Below are 22,828 nucleotides of genomic sequence, written 5' to 3'. Positions count from 1 at the left end.
AATTTGACTCATTTGCTAATTTAATGTTTCTTTATTTGGTGTCTCTATGGGCCTATGTTATGTATGTTATGCCATACCTTTTAACTCCAAGGTGTAATTTCATTCCATTGTTTAGGTTAATTACACCTTCCCATATCATGTTTCTTCACCATATAGCTTCTTCTGCACATTGTTTTCTGGATCAGTTATAAGAGGTCTCCAAATCAAGGACGAACAATAGATACCACCAAAGAAGCTACTATCCTACTGCCATGACTCCATATGCTTCTAGTGTTTGTACGCAAGTTTTTCTCTGTAACATGAGTCTTGTTTTTCCCCAACTACTGCATAATATTAAGTTATAACTTTAGCTGCTTGCTTCATCAAATTGGCTTTATTCCTTTTTGTTCATTTGAACATTAAAGAGCTCATTCCTTTCATGGTGGTAAAGAGCAGAAATCTTTTTGGAGACATTCCCCTTCTGCATCTTGTGCCAATGCATGTCCTTACCATGTATAGTGGGGGCCCTTCTCCAAAGGCTCTGTACCCTAGGTGCTTGGTTCCTTATGGTATCAAAGAAACCCTCAAGGTTTTTGCAGTTTGGACGGCATTGTGGTCATACTGTCCATGTAATATTGATCATACTTCAATAATCTAATGCATAGTATATCTACTTGAAAATTCAAAAACAAGAAGAAATAAAAATGTTACTCAAGAAAATACATAAAAAGGACAATAGTAAAAACATCCCGTAGTTACAGTTACTGTGTATCCTAAGTACATCAGCTGTTGTTAGTCTTCAAAAGGAAAAATTAAATTTTCAGGGTTAATCAAGCCTGACCAATTGGTTTTCCAAAGGGAGAGATAATGGGACAGTTTCTGATTAAACGAAACAACAGAAAACAAAAACAACAACAAAAATCAGAAACAAAAAGAACAGAAGTATTCTTTGAATGCTGGAAAGAAGATACTGTTAGGAAGATACTCAGGCTGGCTCTTTCCTAAATCAATCAGTTAAAAGAGGGAGGGAAGATAAAACACAAATGTAGTTGCAAGATTCCTTTGATACAGATTAACAGAGTTGAAAGGGACCTTGTAGGTCATCTAGTCCAACCCCCGCCCAAGCAGGAGACCCTACACCATTTCTGACAAATGGCACTCCAGTCTCTTCTTGAAAGCCTCCAGTGATGAAGTTCCCACAACTTCTGAAGGCAAGCTGTTCCATTGGTTGATCGTTCTCACTGTCAGAAAATTTCTCCTTATTTCTAGGTTGAATCTGTCCTTGAACAGTTTCCATCCATTTTTCCTTGTCTGGCCTTCAGGTGCCTTGGAAAATAGATTGACCTCTTCTACTCTGTGGAAGCCCCTCAAATATTGGAACACTGCTTACTGTAGTCTGTTTCCTGACCTGATCTACCTAGAAGTGTGCCTTCTCTGTTATCCTACCTGCACAGTGTAATAACCTTCCTCTTGGAGTTCAAAAAGCTCTTACCCTCCACCTTCTTTCAACATTTCAGTTTGGCCCTATTTCCACAGAGATATGATATTTGGAAGAGTTTCATCTTGCCTTTCGCCAATTTACTATTCTTTAAATGAGCCTTGAAGATTTGGCTGTCTCCCCAGCCTCTTAGTTGAGTATGAGTCAGCTTGAAAAGGTTATATCCAGTATTGTGCTAAGTCTGTCCCTCCTGGCTATGTTCATCTGTTTATTTCTTTGTTGAGTTAATGTATTGGATTTTGTTTCCAATCTGTACTCTTCTGTGAGTTGGCTGTCCTTATACATTTAAAGTATAAATAAGTAAAATAAATACATGTTGGTCTTTCTTTTATATTTGAAACTGCTAACTTTAGCTCTCTTTTCATTAGAGTCATCCCATTTTTTGCTTTCCTCAGGCAGTGCTACTCTTTCTAGTCTACTAATGAAGCTTTTTATGAGCCATCCAGCACCTTTCCAGCCAACATTCCTACCACTTTTGGCCTATAGCCTTAGTCTTATTCTTTCTGTATTTTCACATTAACATTGAAATCCTTTCAGTGTTTCCTGTCCCAATTTATCTCCTCTGATGGAAGACACACTTTCTGGTAGGCAAAGCATTGGCTCATTGGCTGAAACCCTGGGTGCTTTATTTTCCTTATATCTTTATTTTTATAGGAACAAAGTAGGATGCCCAGATATTTCATACCTTCCAAAATCAGTCTGTACCTACTGTTTGGAATCATATTGCCTATTTTTCCCATCACCAAAATGAAACACAGCACATTCTTTGAACATCTATGGCAATTTAGCTTTTTATCTGAATTATACAATACAGTTTCACAAGAATTAATGTTTATTCCTGGCCTTCTGAGGTCCAACTCTCCACCAGCTCCCAGAATTTATCTTAGAATTTATCTTTATTTACTATTATTTTAAAGAATAATAGTAGCTATCAAACTTTGCCACAAGTTGTCCAAATAGCTGGGTTTCCTTATAATTATCCCTTACTCGGTATAATTTCTATGTTCGTAAATCTAATGGAGAAAAAGAAAAAGCACATTGCATATATGTGGGGTTTTTGTTTGTTTGTTCCCCCACTTGTTTTATATAAGGTTAGGGGGATCCTTCCCTCTCAAATTTATATGTCCACTACATTTGGTGGACTTTTCCATCCTGCAAATGGCACTTTTCCATGGCACCACTTCAGTATTTCCCATGTTGGCAGCATGAGCGGAACCTGCTTTTGCTGGAGTCAATTCTGTATACCTGTCATCTGTGAATCAGAGGAGTATTGCCCATTCTTGCTTTGGGACAAGTCATTCTTGAGTGAAATATACAAAACAAAAATCTGGTGACCTTTTGCTGTTTTCCACAAAACGTGTTTGTTTTTCTTTCAGGTGGGAATAGAGAGGAAAAAAAGCTTGAATCCGGATAATTTGGGAGAAGACGGCGATAATGCCAAGGAATGTGCTGTGCAATGAAAGGAAGAAGTAGCTATGTGAAAACAATAGAAGCAACAAGAATTGAAGAAAAGGAACACCATGCCTCCCTTCTGTAGTCCGAAGAACCAAGAAATATTTGGAGTGACATTTTGCTCTCTGAACATACTTTAAAAAGTCTTTTGGGATATGTTTGCTGAGTAGTTTGGGTAGAATTACACTAAGTATATAGGCTTACAATGCACTCAAGCCTGTTTTCATCTGTTCCAGTATACCTTTTAGAGCAAAATAACTGTATTTTGTCAGCTACAGTTGTCAAAATTCTAATCTTGTTAAGTATTTTCCAACCATACACTTGACATGTCCTGATGACTAGTAATTCAGTCTTCAGTGGAGTTTTTCCAGGTGATCTGTAACAGCCCTGGGGATGGGAGGTATGGAAGAGAGACACCAGATTTTCTGTGTTTCTATCACACCTTTCCTATCAACTACCAATAGGTAGAGAGAGCCACTGGGAACTTCAAATGAAAGACACATGATCTCAGTTTTCCTGTATGCCATCTTTGAAGAAGAATATTTAAATATTGTATACTTCCCTTGGCGAATCAGAAATCTTTTATGCAATTTACTGAAATGCCACAGTTATTCTTTAGACATGATTTAGTTATAGTTACCAGTTGAAAGGGACTAGGTGACTTTTGGATCACTCTTACTTGGGGAAAATAGATTTAATCTTAGTTATATATTTAGCTAGGCTGGTTACTATGTGTTCCTCAAAGCACTACCATACTGCATACATTAATATGCTGAACTTTAAGTTTTGATGGGGTTGGTAAAAAGTTCCTTAACTTTTGTAAATGCTGATAATGCTACTTTCAAATTCTGTCTTAACACTACATTTTATTTCAGAGATACTTCAAAAAAATAATGTTCTATGTTAGTAAGTAATTAATGTTATTACGTTATACAAGGTAGACATGGTGGCAGTTCAGAGAAGGTTTTTGTGAATTCTTGTGTCCACACTGTCTTTTTCATAGAGATGAAAACTTGACTTCTTGAAAAATCTCAGCTTATAGCTATTTTTTAAAGAATCAAGTTTCTAGTTTTCAGATTTCTGGGAATATTCTTAAACATGTCTGGAAATATCTTTGAAGAACTTTCTATGCGTACACATTGGAACTTCAGTATTCTCTATATTCTTTTTAATCCCCCCTGTGCCGAAAAGGCAAAAGTTACAAATTGCTATAGGAATTATAGTCCAATATATTGGGAGGAGCACCAAGTTGGGGAACTACATATCTATAATCACACTTTCTCAAGCAAGAATTTGGAGTATTTTTCCATGGGTATTGATATGTTTGTATGAGTTCAGAAAATTCTGGTGGTTTTCATTTGCTTCTGAAAATGCCAGCCACAGTTGCCAGCAAGACATCAAGAAACCTGTTGTCTAGACTAGTTACTCAACCCTGAAGCACAACACTGCCCAATGGATAATGCCATGAAAGCCTACACACAGAATCCTGACTGAAATATTCTAGTATTGTAATAAATCCCAGTTCTAAATAAATTACAAGAGCTAGACTAGATGCAAATTTCACATATTTTATCTTACAGACCATATTATTCTGGCAAATGGGGCTTGATGATGAAATTACTGTCCAATCACTTGTATAAGGAGGGGAAGCTGTAATTGGTACTTTCTCATAGGTCAACAACAATTTCAGTAGAAGAGAATATGTGGAGCTCAGGGGTAAACTCTAGAGTCCTTGCTGCCGTCTGAGCTTAGTTGTTTGCTTACAGATGTTTCATTATCCAACTAGATAATAGCATCAGTGCAAATACAGTAAGTGTGGGCTTTGCTGTTTGTATACTGTTCATATACAGTAGCTTGCCCTGCCAGTTTTGGTGATTTTTCTGTTGGTAATTATTGTTAATTTAAGTCTTGAGTTAGTAGGGTATCGTTTTCTGCTTGATTGTTTGCCTGGTGTTATTCCCTGCTTATTTGGCTGTTGGCTGCTGGAGAGAATATATTCTGGTCTTTTTGTTCTTAACTTTTTAATTGTCTCTTTTGAATGGTATATAAATGTAATTTATCTCTATGTGTCTCTTAATGGCAGATTTGTCTGATTGCCAAATGTTCAGGAATTCCCTAGCACTTTTGGATTTAGTTTTGTCTAAGATGCTCAGTTTCCCAGTTGAAATTATGGTTGAGTCAGTCCATGTGTTGTGTTGTGAGATTAAGGAGTTTTCATCCTGTCTTCTGACTGTTAATTGGTGTTCATGGATGTGCTCTGTTAGTCTTCCATTTGTCTGTCTCCATAGTAACTGTTACAATCTTTACAACATATATTATAGATGACTTTACAACATACATCTATAGCATACAGTGAATCTTCTGTAACAGGGTAAGGAATGGAATAGCCACTGTGTCCCCACTGGAAAGAGTGCAAAGCCATAACCAACTTTCTACAACTGCTTTGATCCAAGAACTAATTTTTTCTGTAATGTATTTTAACTTTTATTCTTGATTTATATACCAGACTATTTGGTCTTCACTTTTGAGTTTCCTGGCTTGTTTTCATCTGCCCTTTCTTTGCTATATCTTACTTTTCACTGACTGTGTGAGACATAATTCTCACAATACTGATAATGTCCCTGCCTTTGTAATGATATAGCATTTTCTAATTTGGGTAAACTGTAGGACAAAAGGCCTGTTGATGTCCATTACTGACTTCATATTCTAGCACATCAAGAAGCACATCTGCCTATGTCTCCTAGCTGCATTGAGCTGAATATTGTTTACTGTTGTTGGTTTGCACATTTAGTTGTAAATCACAATATTTATAAAGTATTTAAATATTATGCAAGCTTGTCTGAACCAGCCCTTCAACTTCATTTAAAATCTGCCTCAAAAATTGATGAATGCCTTTTTCAATGAGGTTAAGCATGAGATTAAGTGGAAGTCTTTAAAAAATACTTATTTCACACACACTGATATATGGGTGTGGTAGAATATTCAGAAAGCCTAATTAGATTTTACCTAATCTCAGAGAAAATGATTTGACAAAGGGAAATGGACATGGGGAAGATTATTTCTATGTAATGTAGTAGTGGCCCATTAGGGAGTTTAAAATGTAAATATTAACATATTTTAAGGGTACCCAGAAGTTATTCTTTCCTCAGTGATCAAGCTTAACATGGTCTGAGCAGTCAGTCCTTTTCAGAATATATCCTTATGAAGAATGTACTAACAACAGTTAAGGTATAAGAGAATGTGTAATGATTAGCAAATAACAGCCACATTTTGTACTTAACAAGACTTAACAAGAGAGAGGGAATTGTAGAATTGAGGAGGAGAAGCTAAGATTCCTGGCTGATATTTGGGTCCCACAAATGAGCCATCACTGTTAATTAATAATATCTGCTTTATATAGATTCACTTTTAATTAACTTGCTGGTATGCAGTTCCAGTGAATTTCAGATTGTAACTTACCATCTGATTTAAGTCCTATATATGGGAACATCTTTCTATGGTATTGGCCGGTTTGTAATGGGAATCCCATTAATTTTTTGTGAAAACGTTACCTAACATAAAGCAACCCCAAAGTCCTTAAAGACTTCTGAAGATAAATGAAAGGGCTTGTATTGCAATTATGTTATTGTTCAGTGCCTCCATACAAATAAGTCATAACCTCTTGCACTAATGTGATTGTTGTTGTTTTTTACATATTTTTTAATAGGTTTCTACCTTTTAATGTACTTTGAAAAAGTCTATACACTGGCTAATTCTTTTAAAAATATATTGTGGCACTTCTCCACCCCATCAGAGAAATGTCATTTTGGAGTTTGGGAAGGATTGTTGAATAAATGCAAATGAAATTCACAGCAGTGGTGTCTTCATTTTTACATTGTTGTTCATTAATTTATATAGTTCAAAAGGAAAAGATAATGCCATAATATAATGACTTATTAAAACATGAATGGTTCAGAGTTTCAAGATGCATCTAAAAAGGTGACTACATGGGTGTAATTTTGCAACATACATAGTGGTTTATGTTTGCCTTGTTCTGGGTGTTCTTTTAACTTTCCAGTCTAGTCTTTAGCCCTTGGATTTCCTGATGGTTCAAATCCTAACCATGTCCAGACCTACTTTGCAAAGCATTACCATAAGGAATCCCTATGGAAATTTGCAGAGGATACTAAGCTGGCAGGAATAGCTAACACCCAAGACGATAGGCTCAAGATCCAAATGGATCTTGACAGACTAGAACACTGGGCCATATCTAACAAAATGAAATTCAGTGTAGAGAAAAGTAAAGTCCTACACTTAGGCAAGAAAAACCAAAAGTACACATATAGACTGGATGAAACCAGGCTTAATAGCAGTAACTGTGAGAGGGATGGGGCAGTGGCAGCAGCAGTTTTCTCATCCCTCTTGGTGCTCTGCTCTGCTTCCCCCCCCCCTCCCGCCCATGGCCCCAGCCATCGTTGCCTGGGGAAGGCACAGGAAAAACAAGCAGAAACATACCTCTCGCTGGGGTGGAAGAGCTGAGATCGAGGAAAGCACAGGCAAGAGAAGATGCAAGTGCCGCCTTTGAAAAGCACTGCATTCTGTTGCCTGTGCCTCCCCTGATCTCCGCTCTTTCGCCTCAGTGAGAGCTATGTTTCCACTTGCTTTCTTTTCCTGTGCCTTCCCTGGGCAGCGATGGCTGGGGCCGTGGGAGAGGCAGCAGAGATGGTAGGGCTGCTCTCCCCTCTCAGCAAGCCAGGCCTGGAGGAATGCGAAGAATTGTGTGCAAGTTCTCTCTCTCTCTCTCTCTCTCTCTCTCTCTCTCTCTCTCTATCTATCTATCTATCTATCTATATTATTCATCTTTGTTCGGGTATTTTCCCACGTCATTATAGTTGTGCTTTTAAAGTTGTAGCAACATTTTGGCAGAATCTCATCTGCCATCATCAGGCTTCTGTATTGTGTTTGTGACTCAGACTTTTACTGAAGTCTGAAACGGAAACGGAAACAACTGTAAAAGTCTGACTCACAGACGAACCCAATACAGAATTCTGATGATGGCAGATGAGATTCTGCCGAGAAACGTTGCTACAACTTTAAAAGCACAACTATAATGACGTGGAAAATACCGAACAAAGCTGAATACAATATATATATATATATATATATATATATATATATATATATATATATATATATATATATATATATATATGTATGTATGTATGTATGTATGTATGTATGTATATATATATGTATGTATATGTGGATCTTTGGTTGTTCGGGTTTTCTCCCGCATAAGATTCGAAGTATCTAGGCAGCGTTTCGATGAAGTCTCATTCATCATCTTCAGGCTTCTGTCTCCGGCTCTGTGCTTCTCAGAGTAATGTGAGATTGCAGCTGCTTCCTCCTTTTAACTGCCAGTGGGGTGGGACTTGATTCAGTGGGGGCTTGGCTATGTTCTGATTGGGTGGGGGTGTTCTCATTGGTAGGGGTTTGGCTGTGTTCTGATTGGTTGGGGGTTAGCCGTGTTCTGATTGGTTGGGCGTGTTCTGTTCAGGTGGGGGGTTGGTTGTGCTTAGGTTAGTCTTAGTTGCTGGGGGATTTGAGCTGGTGAGTTGTGATCTTGCTGTTTGGCTTCTAGTTCGTGGTCCTGCTGCATCTTCATAGTGGGTGTCGGTTTGCTTCATGTATGGCTCAGAGGGGTTTAAAGTGGGTAGTGATGCAGCTGCAGTGAAGCTTCTGGTCCAGGGTCGTGTCTCATCTTCTGGGTGGGTGGGAGTCTGTTTTCTACATGGAAGTGTGGTGGTGGCATCTTGTGTGGCTCTCATGGGTGTGGGTCTGGTGTCCTTCTTCATGTTAGGTACTCGTCTGTTCATGAGGGCGGGTTTCCAAATGGCTGGAAGGCGGGAGGTGTCGTCTCGTTTGTTCATGCTGTGTAGGCGTTTTTCTATCTCTATGGCTTCTCTGATTATTCTGCTGTTGAAGTGTTCGGTTTTGGCGATAGTTCTGGTATTTTTAAAATCAATTTCATGTCCTGTGGCTTTGAGGTGTTGGACCAGGGAAGAGGTCGTTTCTTCTTTTTGATTGAGTTCTTATGTTCTTCAATGCGTGCACTTATTCTTCTGTTAGTTTGTCCAATGTATGTGGTAGGGCAGGCAGTGCAGGGATTTCGTATACTCCTTGGTTTTCTAATTCGATTTTGTCTTTGGGGTTTCTTAGGATGGTGGATATTTTTCTGTTTGTGCAGAATGCTGTTTTGATGTTGTGTTTTTGGAGGATCTTGCTAATTTTGTCTGTAGTGCCTTTTATATATGGGAGGAGGGCTTTGCCGTTTTCTTGTTCTCTGTCTTGGATTTTGGTTGGGGTTTCTTTTTGGATTAGGTGGGTAATCTTCTTTCTTTGGAATCCATTGGCTGTAAGTACGTTGGTGAGAGTGTGTAGTTAGGTTTTTGGTGTTGTTCATCGGCTAAGCATTTTGTTCTGGAGATGAGTGTCTTGGCTACGGAATTGATCTGTGCTGGGTGAGTGGTGTGAGAGTGCCCTCCTCCCATGTACTAGACCTCTATCTACATGCACTCTCACACCACCACCCAGCACAGAAAGGCACTACAGACAAAATTAGCAAGATCCTCCAAAACACAACATCAAAACAGCATTCTGCACAAACAGAAAAATATCCACCATCCTAAGAAACCCCAAAGACAAAGTATTAGAAAACCAAGGAGTATACGAAATCCCCTGCACTGCCTGCCCTACCACATACATTGGACAAACTAACAGAAGAATAAGTGCACGCATTGAAGAACATAAGAACTCAATCAAAAAGAAGAAGCGACCTCTTCCCTGGTCCAACACCTCAAAGCCACAGGACATGAAATTGATTTTAAAAATACCAGAACTATCGCCAAAACCGAACACTTCAACAGCAGAATAATCAGAGAAGCCATAGAGATAAAAAACGCCCACACAGCATGAACAAACGAGACGACACCTCCCGCCTTCCAGCCATTTGGAAACCCGCCCTCATGAACAGACGAGTACCTAACATGAAGAAGGACACCAGACCCACACCCATGAGAGCCACACAAGATGCCACCACCACACTTCCATGTAGAAAACAGACTCCCACCCACCCAGAAGATGAGACACGACCCTGGACCAGAAGCTTCACTGCAGCTGCATCACTACCCACTTTAAACCCCTCTGAGCCATACATGAAGCAAACCGACACCCACTATGAAGATGCAGCAGGACCACGAACTAGAAGCCAAACAGCAAGATCACAACTCACCAGCTCAAATCCCCAGCAACTAAGACTAACCTAAGCACAACCAACCCCCACCTGAACAGAACACGCTCCAACCAATCAGAACACGGCTAACCCCCAACCAATCAGAACACAGCCAAACCCCTACCAATGAGAACACCCCCCCACCCAATCAGAACATAGCCAAGCCCCCACTGAATCAAGTCCCACCCCCACTGGCAGTTAAAAGGAGGAAGCAGCTACAATCTCACATTACTCTGAGAAGCACAGAGCCGGAGACAGAAGCCTGAAGAAGATGAATGAGACTTCATCGAAACGTTGCTCAGATACTCGAATCTTACGCGGAGAAAACCCGAACAACCAAAGATCCACATATAAATACCATGAGAACCTCAGAAAATATATATATATATAGTGTGTGTGTGTGTGTGTGTGTGTGTGTGTGTGTGTGTGTATATATATATATATATATATATATATATATATATATATATATATATATATATATATCAAAACTTTAAAATTTTATATTAAATATTTTTTTTTAAAAAAATGTATTAGTGGTCCAAAAGGTTGGCGACCCTGTCTAAAGCACCTGTAGGCCCAATAAGGAATAAAAGATGGAAACTGAACAAGGAGAGATTTAACTTGGAAATAAGGAGAAACTTTCTGACAATGAGAACAATCAACCAATGGAACAGCCTGCCCTCAGAAGTTGTGGGAGCGCCATCACTTGAGACTTTCAAGAAGCGATTGGACTGCCATTTGTCAGAATTGGTATAGGGTCTCCTGCTTGGGCGGGGGGTTGGACTAGATGACCTACAAGTCCCTTCCAACTCTGATTATCTGTTATCTGTTAAATTATCCAACAAGCTCCATAAAACAGAATGAAGTATAGGTAAGGGCATTGATTTCATTTTCTTAATGTCATAATTTGTGCTATGCACCTTTATAATCTGATGTAGTTAAAAATGATGGGTCATTTAATCACAAAGTAACTTGATCTGATCATTTTTCAGTATATGGAATTACGCTAATAGGGGAAAATGAGAGCATTACTATCAATCTTCACTGATGCTATTCACTTGCCTTGCATAGGTCCTGAAGGAAAACACCATTGGACCAACACTTTTGGCCTCTTTACCATTCATTAGGCAATCTGTATTTTTAGATTACAGTTCTCACCACTTAAGTATTATGGACTAAACTATTAGCAAAACGTTAAGATGACCTCTACCACTGAGTTCAATATAATAAGTTCAATATCTCAGGAAAGAAAAAACATGGGAACTTTAAAAACTCTTCAACTTTGATTGGGAATCTTCCTCACTTTGCTTCTATGTTCTTCTGGTCAGAATGCGGACTAGTAATGCCAGGAAAAATTGATGTAATTCAACAGTGCCAAATATAAGCTCTCCACACACCACATTTGTTACTGGTCCACCTGTCCTTTTGCCCATGCCAAAGAAAAGCGAATTTCCCATAAGAAACTTGCAAGCTGGATAAAAAAACTTCTCTGGACAGTATTTGCCTATCCATCACAAGAGATTCTCTACGTCAGGCTTGGAGAGTTGCTGCCAGCCTGTTTATAGTCAGCTAATTTTGCTCTGCATCCATCAATCTGTATATAACAGAGTGGAGTATGGCAGCTTAACAATAAAATTAGCAATTATTGTTTATAAATGGGACATCCTCTGCTAACTATTAAATTATAATTAGGTGTCAAAGGACAGCATTTTACTATATAAGGTGGGGAGAGCAGCTCTGTTCAAATACATGCAATATCTGATCAATGTAACACAAGAACAAAATTGAAATTTATTATTTATTTTCCTTTATTCTGTATAATTCCTTTCGTAGGCATCAGTAAGAAAAGGAAAAAAAAATAATGCAGGTGAATGTGGAGATGCATTTGTTGCTAAAATAAACCTAAGTAAAAGAAAATGCACAATTATAGTTTTTATTTTCTATAATGTACAGTTCTTTATACTTTGGTTAACAATTTGGCAAAAGAATTGAGCCAAAAGAAGAAGAAACTCCTATGCATATACAAATTCTGACTGAAACATATGTCATTTCTCCTTTTTAAATAGATTTTATTGTTAGCCCAGTAACATCAGTATTTTACAATATTTGACACTTTTGTGAGTTGTTTTGGTTTAATTCCAAAATGAAGAAACACTGATATACTTAACCACTTCTTATTCAATTTTCCCCTTTTGAGAAACTATTGCCATCTTGTGGTTTGATGTTGGTAGTGTAACGCATACTGGGTGACAAAATATCTAGTAAAATGAGTTAAATTTCAATAAAACATACACAACGTCAATGTGTTTATAATATAAGAAGATGCATACAGATTGTTTTAAAAATAGACATTTACATTACAAACAAAAAATATTGATACTTATTTTCACACACTGCCAGAGTCAGGAAATTTTTTAAAAAATAAAATCAATAAAATCAGAACATAGCTAGTTATAAAATAAATTTTCATCAGGAGTTGGATCCAAATGAATTTCAGCTATTTACATACATTCCACACAGATCATAATACAAATTAAAAGAATAAGCACATTTTTATTGGCATCAATGTTTCAAGAGACCAATATCCATAATCAATAATATGCAAATATTGATCTGAATTATTTTATCATCCTTTCTGTCATATTGCTGTAAATTAGAAAAGCATACTTGTACAAAATAAAAAACAGATAATTTCAAATCTGTTTCTATTCTTTTTCTCCTTCTGATCTTTTTTTCCTTTTAGGATGCAACCTATCACAGCTTGCTTTTACTGTCTAATATGGACACTTACTTTTTCCAAAAAGTTAATAATAATAACAAAAGATTTGGTTGACCTGCAATGATCAGTTATCAAAGCAACTGAGAAAGAAAAACCAGGGAAAACCTAACCAGGGATAGGTTGAGGAACAAGTCCAAAAAGCTGTTAGACTCTGACTCTATTCATATCCAAGTATTGCCCATGCAATTGGAGATGACATACAACAATATTTGCAAGGGTACAAGTTTCCCACACATGGTCTCTTACCAGTTCTAAAGCAAGTAAATAGCAGATAAGAAGAATTAACAAAAAAAATGCCATAGTTGGCAGTCAGTTCAGACAAGAAAATATTGGCATAATTTATGGTGATGATTGCAAGGCAGTGGTATCAGGCATCCATTAAGACTGCAGAAAATATAAGATTTATGAATAACTTCTTAACATTTGATTTAATCAGCTTATTTGGTGTATGAGAAATATATGACCAAGGAGATTTTACATATCAGTATTTCTGATGACACTTAATGAATTTTTGTTGAGATCATAATTGAAATAGAAACTTTATGAATTTGTTTATGGATAAAAGATAGGATATGGAAAAAAGAGATAATTTGTTGTATTTTAGGGGATGAAGAATTTATACTACTTGTGCTGAAGGTGATAACTCATTTTGTTATATATTTTTCTTAATTATATTATTTTTGTTATTTTCTGCACTTTCTATTTTTTAATTCTATTTTTGTTTGCACGTTATTGCTGTAATTTTAATCATTAATCTAATTATATTTTTTTCACATTTCTAGATCAAGGTTTTGAAAATATAGTCTGGTAAGCATAAATAAAAATTGGCATTTCTTTATGACTTCATGATGTTTTACAATATAAAAAGCTTACATGACCGAAATATCTGTAGGCTTCAATTTAAGCTGTACTAAGGCCAAAGTAGATACTTTATACACTGTAAGTTCAAAATATTATTGTTCATTTCATAATGACAGAACCTTTAATACAGTATTGTCGAGTTTGCCATTTTTTTCTTCCCATTTGTTTTCATTTGTTTCATAAAAGCATAAAATGTTAAGATTGGAAAATATTTTAGACATGATCTGGTCCAAACCTCTCCCCTGTGTAGGAATCCACTACATTTCTTTCATTTATTTTTAAAATAATGAAATCACCACCATCAGTATCCACTACAAGATCATGTGCCATCTTCCAAGGCTGTCTGTTCCATGAATGAACAGTTCTCATCTTTAGCATCTTTTTTTCTTGATAATCAACTGAAATCTATTTTGTTGTAATTTAAACTCACCTTTTTTTTTTTTGCCCAGTCTTCTGGAACAATTGTGAACAGTTGCATCATTTTTTCAAAAAAAAAAAAGTATTTATCATACTTAGAAACTGTCCATCTCCCTTACAGAGGGAGTCTGGGTAGTGTACAAATAAAACAAAACAAAAACAATATAAAATTTTAAAAAAATAAAGATGGGGCAAAATTTGACCTTAAAAGTTATTAAAAGGGAAGGGGAAGGATCCTCAGGGTAGTACCCAGGCTCACGGTTTCATATTTGACAATCGTTCAGATTCTTTTTGAAAAATAGTTTTTATTGGTTTATAATATAGCATACAAAGAAATTACAAAAGTAAATAGTAGGGAAAATAGGGAAGGAAAAGAAAAAGTGGGGGAAAGAAAGGGGGGAAAAGGAAAAAAAGGCATTGACTTCTGACTCCCTTTGGAGCAGTCGAATAAGGCATTAACATCAAATCTCAACTTTTTACTTTTACATAATCATATTAACGAGCCATTTCTATAACAAATGACAATCGCTCAGATTCTTGAAGTTAACTCAAATCTTCCTACAGTGTAGGTTATTTATACGCAATACCGCCAACGTTTTTTTTTTTGCTCCAACACTCTTTTCATCATGGCTGCATACAGTAAGTCTTGAGGACTTACTCTAGTTAATTGACAATGGCTTTCTTGAAATTCATTGCCCAGAATACAACACAATATTCTATGGACAGTCTGCTAATGCAGAAGACAGAGAAATAATGCCTAGGTTGTCAATACAACATACGATGGTATTAGCTTTTATGCAGTTGCATGTCATTGTTTATTTCTGTTCAGCTTGTGGTACATCAAGATATCATTCCTTTGATATATATATATATATATATATATATATATATATATATATATATATATATATATTCATACATATTCATATATTTAATGCAGGAATATGCTTTTCTTCATGTTGAAATGCATCTTCCTAGTTTCTGGTTATTGTTCCAGCTTGTCAAGATCCTCTTGAATGCCAATATGTATTTGAAATCAGAAAGAGTCTGAAATCAGAAAGCAATTTTTCAAAGTAACAATTAACAACTAGTGAGGGAAGGGAGGGGAAGACAGGTTGGTTATGCAGATGCAGATTGAAAGTACCTTATCAATTAGGAACTGCAGTGCATTATCATCTGCCAATAGTGCCCCTCTTTTTACATAGGATAAATATGAGAAGCTCTGTACAAAACAATTAATGGACCCAACTTCAATATCAAGACTTAAATTAATATAGGAACATTTCAACTGCTCAGGACAATGCTACAGATCTCAAAGTGACCATTGTGGAAAAAAGGAATTTTAAAAATATGATTGCGTGGAAGATTATTGAAAGATTTCAATCTAGCTTCCAAAATTTCAATGAGCACATCTGTTAATTGTAATTAACACAGAATTAACAATGAGAATTGTCTTCTTTCATTGGTGTCTTCTAAATGCATTGGAATAGGGGTACTTGATAATGAATCAGCCTTATCTAAAAATATAAGCAAAGATCACAATTACCAAACATTTGTAGATGTGATAAATAAAATATTTGTTTTCCATTATCTATTTTTTATTACACTGTTTTGAATTTAATGTGACTTAGTTCCAACTAAATAAACTGGGTGCAACCCTAAGGGCATTTCCAAACAGTCCTGAGGACATTTTAAGGGCCTATGGAATGTGATAATGAAGATGTCAAGATGTCGGTATCTAGTTTATAAAATAGGCCATTTTAAATTCAAATGCAATATAATTTGAGGCACTGCTTTTTCCCAGTTATATCTACCCATGCCATCAGATCCAGCAGAAGAGGTATGGTACAGGTCCTGCCTGCTAAAGAGCTACATCTGGTGGGATCCCAGAGATAGGCCTTTTCTGCTCTGCCACCTTCCTTGAGAAACATCATCCCCGCAGCCATCCTTGTTAACTTTCTGCAAGTCCCTCAAGGCTTCACTCTCAGGCTTGGGGAACCCAAGGGAATGGTGAGTTGGTGGGGTGGCTCCACTGTTGTTAGTTTCCATGGATCTCTCCTTGCCTTTTTTAAAAAATGTAATGTTTTTGTTTAATTGTGGGTTGCTTTTTATTTTATTGTTTTTTAAATATTTTTTATTGTGTGCCTCCATGGTCACATTTTGTGATATGGTTGCTATATAAATATGATAAATAAATCTTATTAGTAGGTGTTAATAACATATGTTCTATAATATTTTTGATAACCACTCTACACCATAAACTATATTACTAGCAGATAAGATCTAGGGGGCAGAAATCAATTGTTTTTTTATTTAATTCAGATTTTTAAGTTTAAATCAGCTTTCAACCTTTAAATCAGAGGTAGTATTCAGCAGGTTCTGACCAGTTCTGGAGAACCTGTAGTGGAAATTTTGACTGCCCCCTTCCATCTATACTCTGCCTCCCAAGTCCCAGCTGGGTCTTCTTTTGTTGCCCTGCACAGGAGAACGGAGTTGGAAAGCAGGTTAGTGGGGTGGAGAGAGAATGGGGATTTTACAGTATCCTTTCCCTGCCACACCCACCAAGCCACGCCCACCAAGCCACACCATGCCCACCAAGCCACGCCCACAGAACCGGCAGTAAAAAAATTTGAATCCCACCACTGCTTTAAATGCAATGTTTCATAAAAAATAAAAGATAGAATCATATCTATTCTAATGTATATTTCAAAATGAAAGACAAGTAAAAAAAAACTCTGGAAACTAACCTCTTTCATTGCCCTTATTTCCACAACACAACTCATTGGGAGTTAGCATACGTCTGAGTTTATTTTGTTACATTTTTCTCAATTTAAAAACTGACTGAATCAATTTTGGCTTTTGCCAGACGGAAGAAATAGCTTGGAAAAGACTTCTTGTGTATCAGAGGGAGCCCAAGTATCACACTACATAACTGTTTTACTTCAGCGATGCATTTTGCAACAACAGAACCCACTGAAACTGTCAAAGGTGACTGTCAGCATTTTCTAAAACTTTAAAAAAAGCATTTGTCATATCAGCTCCTGCAGTTGCACTAATGAGGGCAAGGCTACGATGACAGAATTAACCTGAAAGAACAGAGAAGACCCTGATCTGAGAAACTCTTACAAGTCTTTTCTTCCATGCATTTATCATTCATTGAATTTGGTGACTGACAATGCTGGTTTCTAGTGAGATTGCTGATTTTTAAATGCAATTCAGAGCATCTATGTCTTTTCTATTTGCTGATTTCCTGAACAGAATTTTAGAAGGTGCATTTTGAAGCAGCCTCTGGAGAATCATTCTTGATATAGACACCACTGAGATGCCACACTTTGAAAGGCAATAAAATCTATCAAACACCAAACTGGGGATAGATAATACCAGTTGCCATCCTGGAGGATAATGCTCTAACAGGATTTGTTCATGGAAAAAAAATAGGAAGAAAAAATAGGATCACTAGGAATATAACAGAATAACAGAGTTGGAAGGGACCTTGGAGGTCTTCTAGTCCAACCCCTTGCTTAGACAGTCCAACCCCTTGCTCTTTTTAAAAATTTCCAGGGTTGGAGCATCCACAAGTTCTGGAGGCAAATCATTCTACTGATTGTTCTGTCAGGAAACTTCTTCTTAGTTCTCGGTTGCTTTTCTCCTTGATTAGTTTCCATCCATTGCTTCTTTTCCTGCCTTTTGGGGCTTTGGAGAATAGCTTGACTCCCTCTTCTTTGTGGTAACCCCTTAGATATTGGAACACTGCTATCATGTGTTCAGTCCTAGTCCTTCTTTTCATTAAACTAAACATACCCAATTCCAGCAATTGTTCTTTGTGTTTAAGCCTCCAGTCCCCGAATCATCTTTGTTGCTCTTCTCTGTACTCTTTCTAGAGTCTCAATATCTTGTTACATTGTGGGAGCCAAAACTGTATGCAGTATTCCAAGCATGATTTTACCAAGCCATTACAGAGTGGCATTAACACTTCATGTGATCTTGATTCTATCCCTCTATTAATGCAGCCTATGACCGCATTGGCTTTTTCAGCAGCTGCAAATATAATTTCACATTTCTGCAGGGGCTTATATGGTATCATGGCCGTACAGTATTACAATTACCTTATCATAAAAAATAGCCCTTTCTTTCAGTAAGCAGTCTTTTCGTTTTATTTATTTTTCAAAACTTCACTTTTGTCATTTATCTTTTACCATACAATTGATACCACTTAATGCAGTCTTTCACATTCATATGAAACATGAAGATTGAATTGTCCTTTTTAAAATATGCATTTTATAGTTTTCTTGAATTTAGTTTTCTTGATTATAGTTTTACTCTTGAATTTTCCTTCGTAAAGCAAAATTATAAACACTTTTTCAATCCTTTCGAGTTTCTTTCAGATATGTCCTCTTTTCAAGTTTCTCTTTTATTTTTTCCCAACAAAATATGCTCAACCATAGATCAAAGGATGGCCTATTGTTTAAATAAATGTTATAAGCAAGACTTTGGAGTCAAAACACTCCAAAGACTAATCTGGAATAATGAAACCTCTGCACACAACGAAGTCACACTCTTATACGGGATTTTGTATGATACTCCAAAATTCTTCACTGTATCTGGAAAATAGTGCATAAAGACCTACACTGCAGAGTACTACAATCAATGTTGACAGATGATGACATGCAACATTGATGGAAGTGCTTTAGAAAGCTCTTTGGAGATGCATTTCAGACATTCTTAAAACCACCATTCCATTTATTGGTGAAAATTAATCTGAACATATTCTGGCTGAATCATTGATTGCTTTATGACATGTAACATCCATTATGAAATCCCTCTTTCCAAATACTGAAATATTTATTCTGATTAAAACAGCTATGCAATGGAGACTCACCACACAAAAGAATCAACATTTTCTGCAAAAATAAATAAGTAAAATAAATAAATAAGTAAATAAATTGAAAAGCCAACACAATACAAAGCACCAACTTCTAGAGGCATATTTAACTGTGGGAACCAGTCATTACTGCAATTAAATATGCGTCAAAGTTGGTGCTTTGTATCATATTGTCTTAAAAACTTATTTTTTTAAATCAAGAAATGTAGGATGCATGGTAGGCCACATCCAGTCTAACTATGCACTGATCTTTATAGGAATTTCTAGCCAGGAAGGCTGCTGCTGTTGCTTTTCTTGTAAAAGTCCTACACATAAGCACAAAAAAATTCATGATCCAGCCTTTTGTTATTTGGAACTACTTACCAGAGAATGGTACACATTCACTTGGATTACACTAACTATAGATCATGAGCTGTATTATCAGCTTGCAGCAGAAAGAGATGGATGAGAAGCAAGATTATTCATGTATTTATTACATTTATATGCTGCCCATCTCACTATCAAGCAATTAACTTCATTAATTGTTGCTTTGGGGTCAGAGGTGGTCAACCAATAATTTTTCAGAACTGTTCTTATTCCACATTGTCAATATGAGACGTATATTATTTTATTAGTTGGTATCCAAATCTCAGTTCTCTGCCTTTTCTTTCTCCATCCCCTTTTCTCTTTTGAGGTACCTAGAGTCTCTGCCTGTAATTTCAAACTTTTGAAATCCATTGCATGTATGTTTTTAAGTCTTTTTGACTGAATAACCCTAACCTTAACCATAAATTAATACACATGCAAAAAATTGTGGAAACAGTAGTTTTACAGTTTATTGTTAGCAGTAAAACACAGCTTCATAGGTGCTTTCAAGTCTCAATTTTTGAATTAATTTGAAGACTAAATAGTGGCTGGTGCTGAAGCAGTTTGGATGAAGTGACATTTTAGATGGTAAAGAAGGATGTTCAGTTGGAGAAAGGAAGAATTTAGTAAAAGAGGATATAGAATTGCAGGAATGCTGTGGCAATGAGAGAATTTTATGGATGTTATTAAAAAGGAGATAATGATGTGAAAAATGCAGGTATACTTGTGGGTAAAAAAAAACAGAAAAAGGGGAACATCTTTTTCTGCATTTCCTTCCCATAATCTTTTCTTCTGTATTAGGTTTTTAAATATAGCTAGCTGTTTCTCATGATTCTGTAACCTATTTTAAATTACATGTAAATTAAATACGTAAATGTTTTAAAATGACATTCAAAATAGCATTCATACAAAAATCTGTCAAATAATTCATTTTACATTTAGTTTGATTAAAGGAAGAAGTAACCACACTGGGTTTTTTTTAGCTGTGAAAAACAAAAGACAATTGTGGTATTTTAGAGATAAATTTATTATTACTTAAGTTGTTGTATATAACATCCCACTTCAATACATGCCCATCATCCAGAGTCCCTCTATGAGAAATGGTGGTTAAGAAGTTTGATAAAGAAATTTGATGAATAAATAAATAAGCAAGCAAACAAATATTGCAATTGATGATGCATCTAATATTATGAATTGTTCCAGAAAAGGCTATGCAACATTAGATTAGTACAGGTACTCCTTGACTTATTACCACAACTGGGACCAAAATTTTGGTTACTGATGTGGTCATTAAATGAGCCATCACATGATCAGACCCAATTCTATTACCATTTATACCATCTTCTTAATTACCAGTCAGTAAGCAAATCAGGAGGTTGATAAGTGAATCAAGTGGTCCTTAAGTAAATCTGGCATCCTCAATTGACTTTGCTGGCTGGCAATGTCACAAATTGTGTTCACATGACTGCAAGTCACTGCAAATGTTGTAATTGCGAGCCAGTTGCCAAGCACCCAGATTGCACTCAAATGACTCTGCGGATGGTGAAATTGTTGTAAGTTTGAGGATGAGTCATAAGGCATTGTTACTTTGAACTGTTGTTAAATGAACAGTAGTAAGTCAAGGAGTCCTTGTAATTTTACTATTGTTGTTTTATTAAAACAGCTGATGTACATATCCAAGTATGTTTAACTTTTACAAAGAGAATTGTTGTTATTTGGTTGCTGCTTGTGTGACACCATGGCATGCCAGGCCATCTTCCATGTCTCCCTGAGTCTGGCCAAACTTATGCCCACTGCATGGATGACACTATGTAACTATCTCATCCTTTGCTGTCCCTTTCCCTTTTTGCCTTCAATCCTTCCCAATATCAGGGGCTTTTCCAATGAGTCCTATGTTCTCATTTGGTGGTCAAAGTATTTGAGCTTCAACTTCAGCATCTGTCCTTCCAAGGACAGTCAAGGTTGATTTCCTTTAGGAACAAAGGGAATAGGGCAGTGATGGCTAACCTTTTCAGCACAGAATGCCCAAAATGCACACGCGCAGACCCCCAAAATGCAATATGTGCATGTCCCCCCATGCATGCACCCCATACATGCACATGTGCCTGCCACACATGCACCCCACGCATGCGCCCCACAGATGTACCCCATGGATGCACAGCAGAGATCCAAAGACCAGCTGGCTGGTGGGAGGGGTGAATGCACAGCAGAGCTGAGCTGGGGCGAGAGCTCGCATGCACAGAAAGCATGCGTGCCACAGGTTCACTGTCACGGGATTAGGGCTTCTTTTAGTAGTTAAAAGTCACAGTATTATTGACAAGAGAGCCATGTTAAACAGGCAGTGGGATCACTCTGACAGTGGGTAAGACCATGATATAAAAGCGGGTTCCAAAGTAATAGCTGATGAGCAAGAGAAAAAATAATCAAGACAAAAAATTGTAGACAAAATTAAAAAAGCATTTCAACATTTTGAATTGATCTTGGTTGCTGTAAAAATGGCTGCATGCAGCTCCCTATGGGCTGGGAAAGTCTACCCATACTTTAAAAAGGGGATATTGTAGACTGTTCCCATGACATCTAATAAAGCAAGTTGGGTCTGAAGTACTTTCCTCTCAGACCCACCTTTGCCAGAAAGTTACAGAAGATTGCTCTTACTTGGGCTTTTTGTTTATTTACTTTGTTAAATTATCCAAAATCAGTGTCTACATTATATTCAATTTTCACCAACTTGTTTGCAGTCCCTCCTAAATAACCACTCTCCCTGTTGCTCTTTTTAGTTTTGACTCTTGTATTTCTTATATAAGGGCAGGGCTACATACATAAATAATATACTGTGATTCAAAAAAATGTTCTATGGTTAATACAGTACTGTTGTCTGATTCCATGAAATCAGTATAACATAAAATAGAATTTGGAGGTAAATGAAATCTACAGCTCTGCCTTAGCACTTTGCATTGAAATAGCATATAGCTTTTAAAGACTGGGCCAATGATCTTGTGTCCATTTTCAATAAATACACTGCCTTCTGTTTAAAATGAGGTCCATAGGACGATTGTGAATGTCTATGTACAAAACCAATGAGTATCAGTCAACTAGGATTCTGAGGTTAGTAAATGTGAAAACAGCAGTATCTGAAAAAATGGTAAGTTACAGAAATACAAGATAAAAGGCATGTGATGCTCTGAAAACAGTGCACACTAGTGCATTTTAAGTTTCATTTATGGGAATCATTGTTATACATTACCAAGTTTATGAACTATTGGCAAGACAAAAGCACAGATTTGGGTTTCTCATTCCATGCCAATACAGTATCTAATGTTACAGGTATCGATCAGTTTCACT

At 36.7% G+C, this 22,828-nt stretch overlaps 1 protein-coding gene across 1 annotated transcript in view; it reads left to right on the top strand.

Annotated features, from left to right (window-relative positions):
• Nucleotides 1-6,778, top strand: part of STON2 (stonin 2) — an 84,060-nt gene extending 77,282 nt beyond the window's left edge. The window contains exon 7 of the mRNA XM_026712672.2: nt 2,854-6,778. Coding sequence (XP_026568457.2) covers nt 2,854-2,937 — 84 coding nt within the window. The 3' untranslated portion in view covers nt 2,938-6,778. The remainder of the gene's footprint in view (nt 1-2,853) is intronic.
• Nucleotides 6,779-22,828: the final 16,050 nt, after the last annotated feature.

The sequence above is a fragment of the Pseudonaja textilis genome, chromosome 1 (assembly GCF_049901715.1).
Source record: "Pseudonaja textilis isolate UNSWEBS1 chromosome 1, rPseTex1.2, whole genome shotgun sequence".
Taxonomy (NCBI): Eukaryota; Metazoa; Chordata; class Lepidosauria; order Squamata; family Elapidae; genus Pseudonaja; species Pseudonaja textilis.
This window is presented reverse-complemented; position numbering and strand designations above follow the sequence as displayed.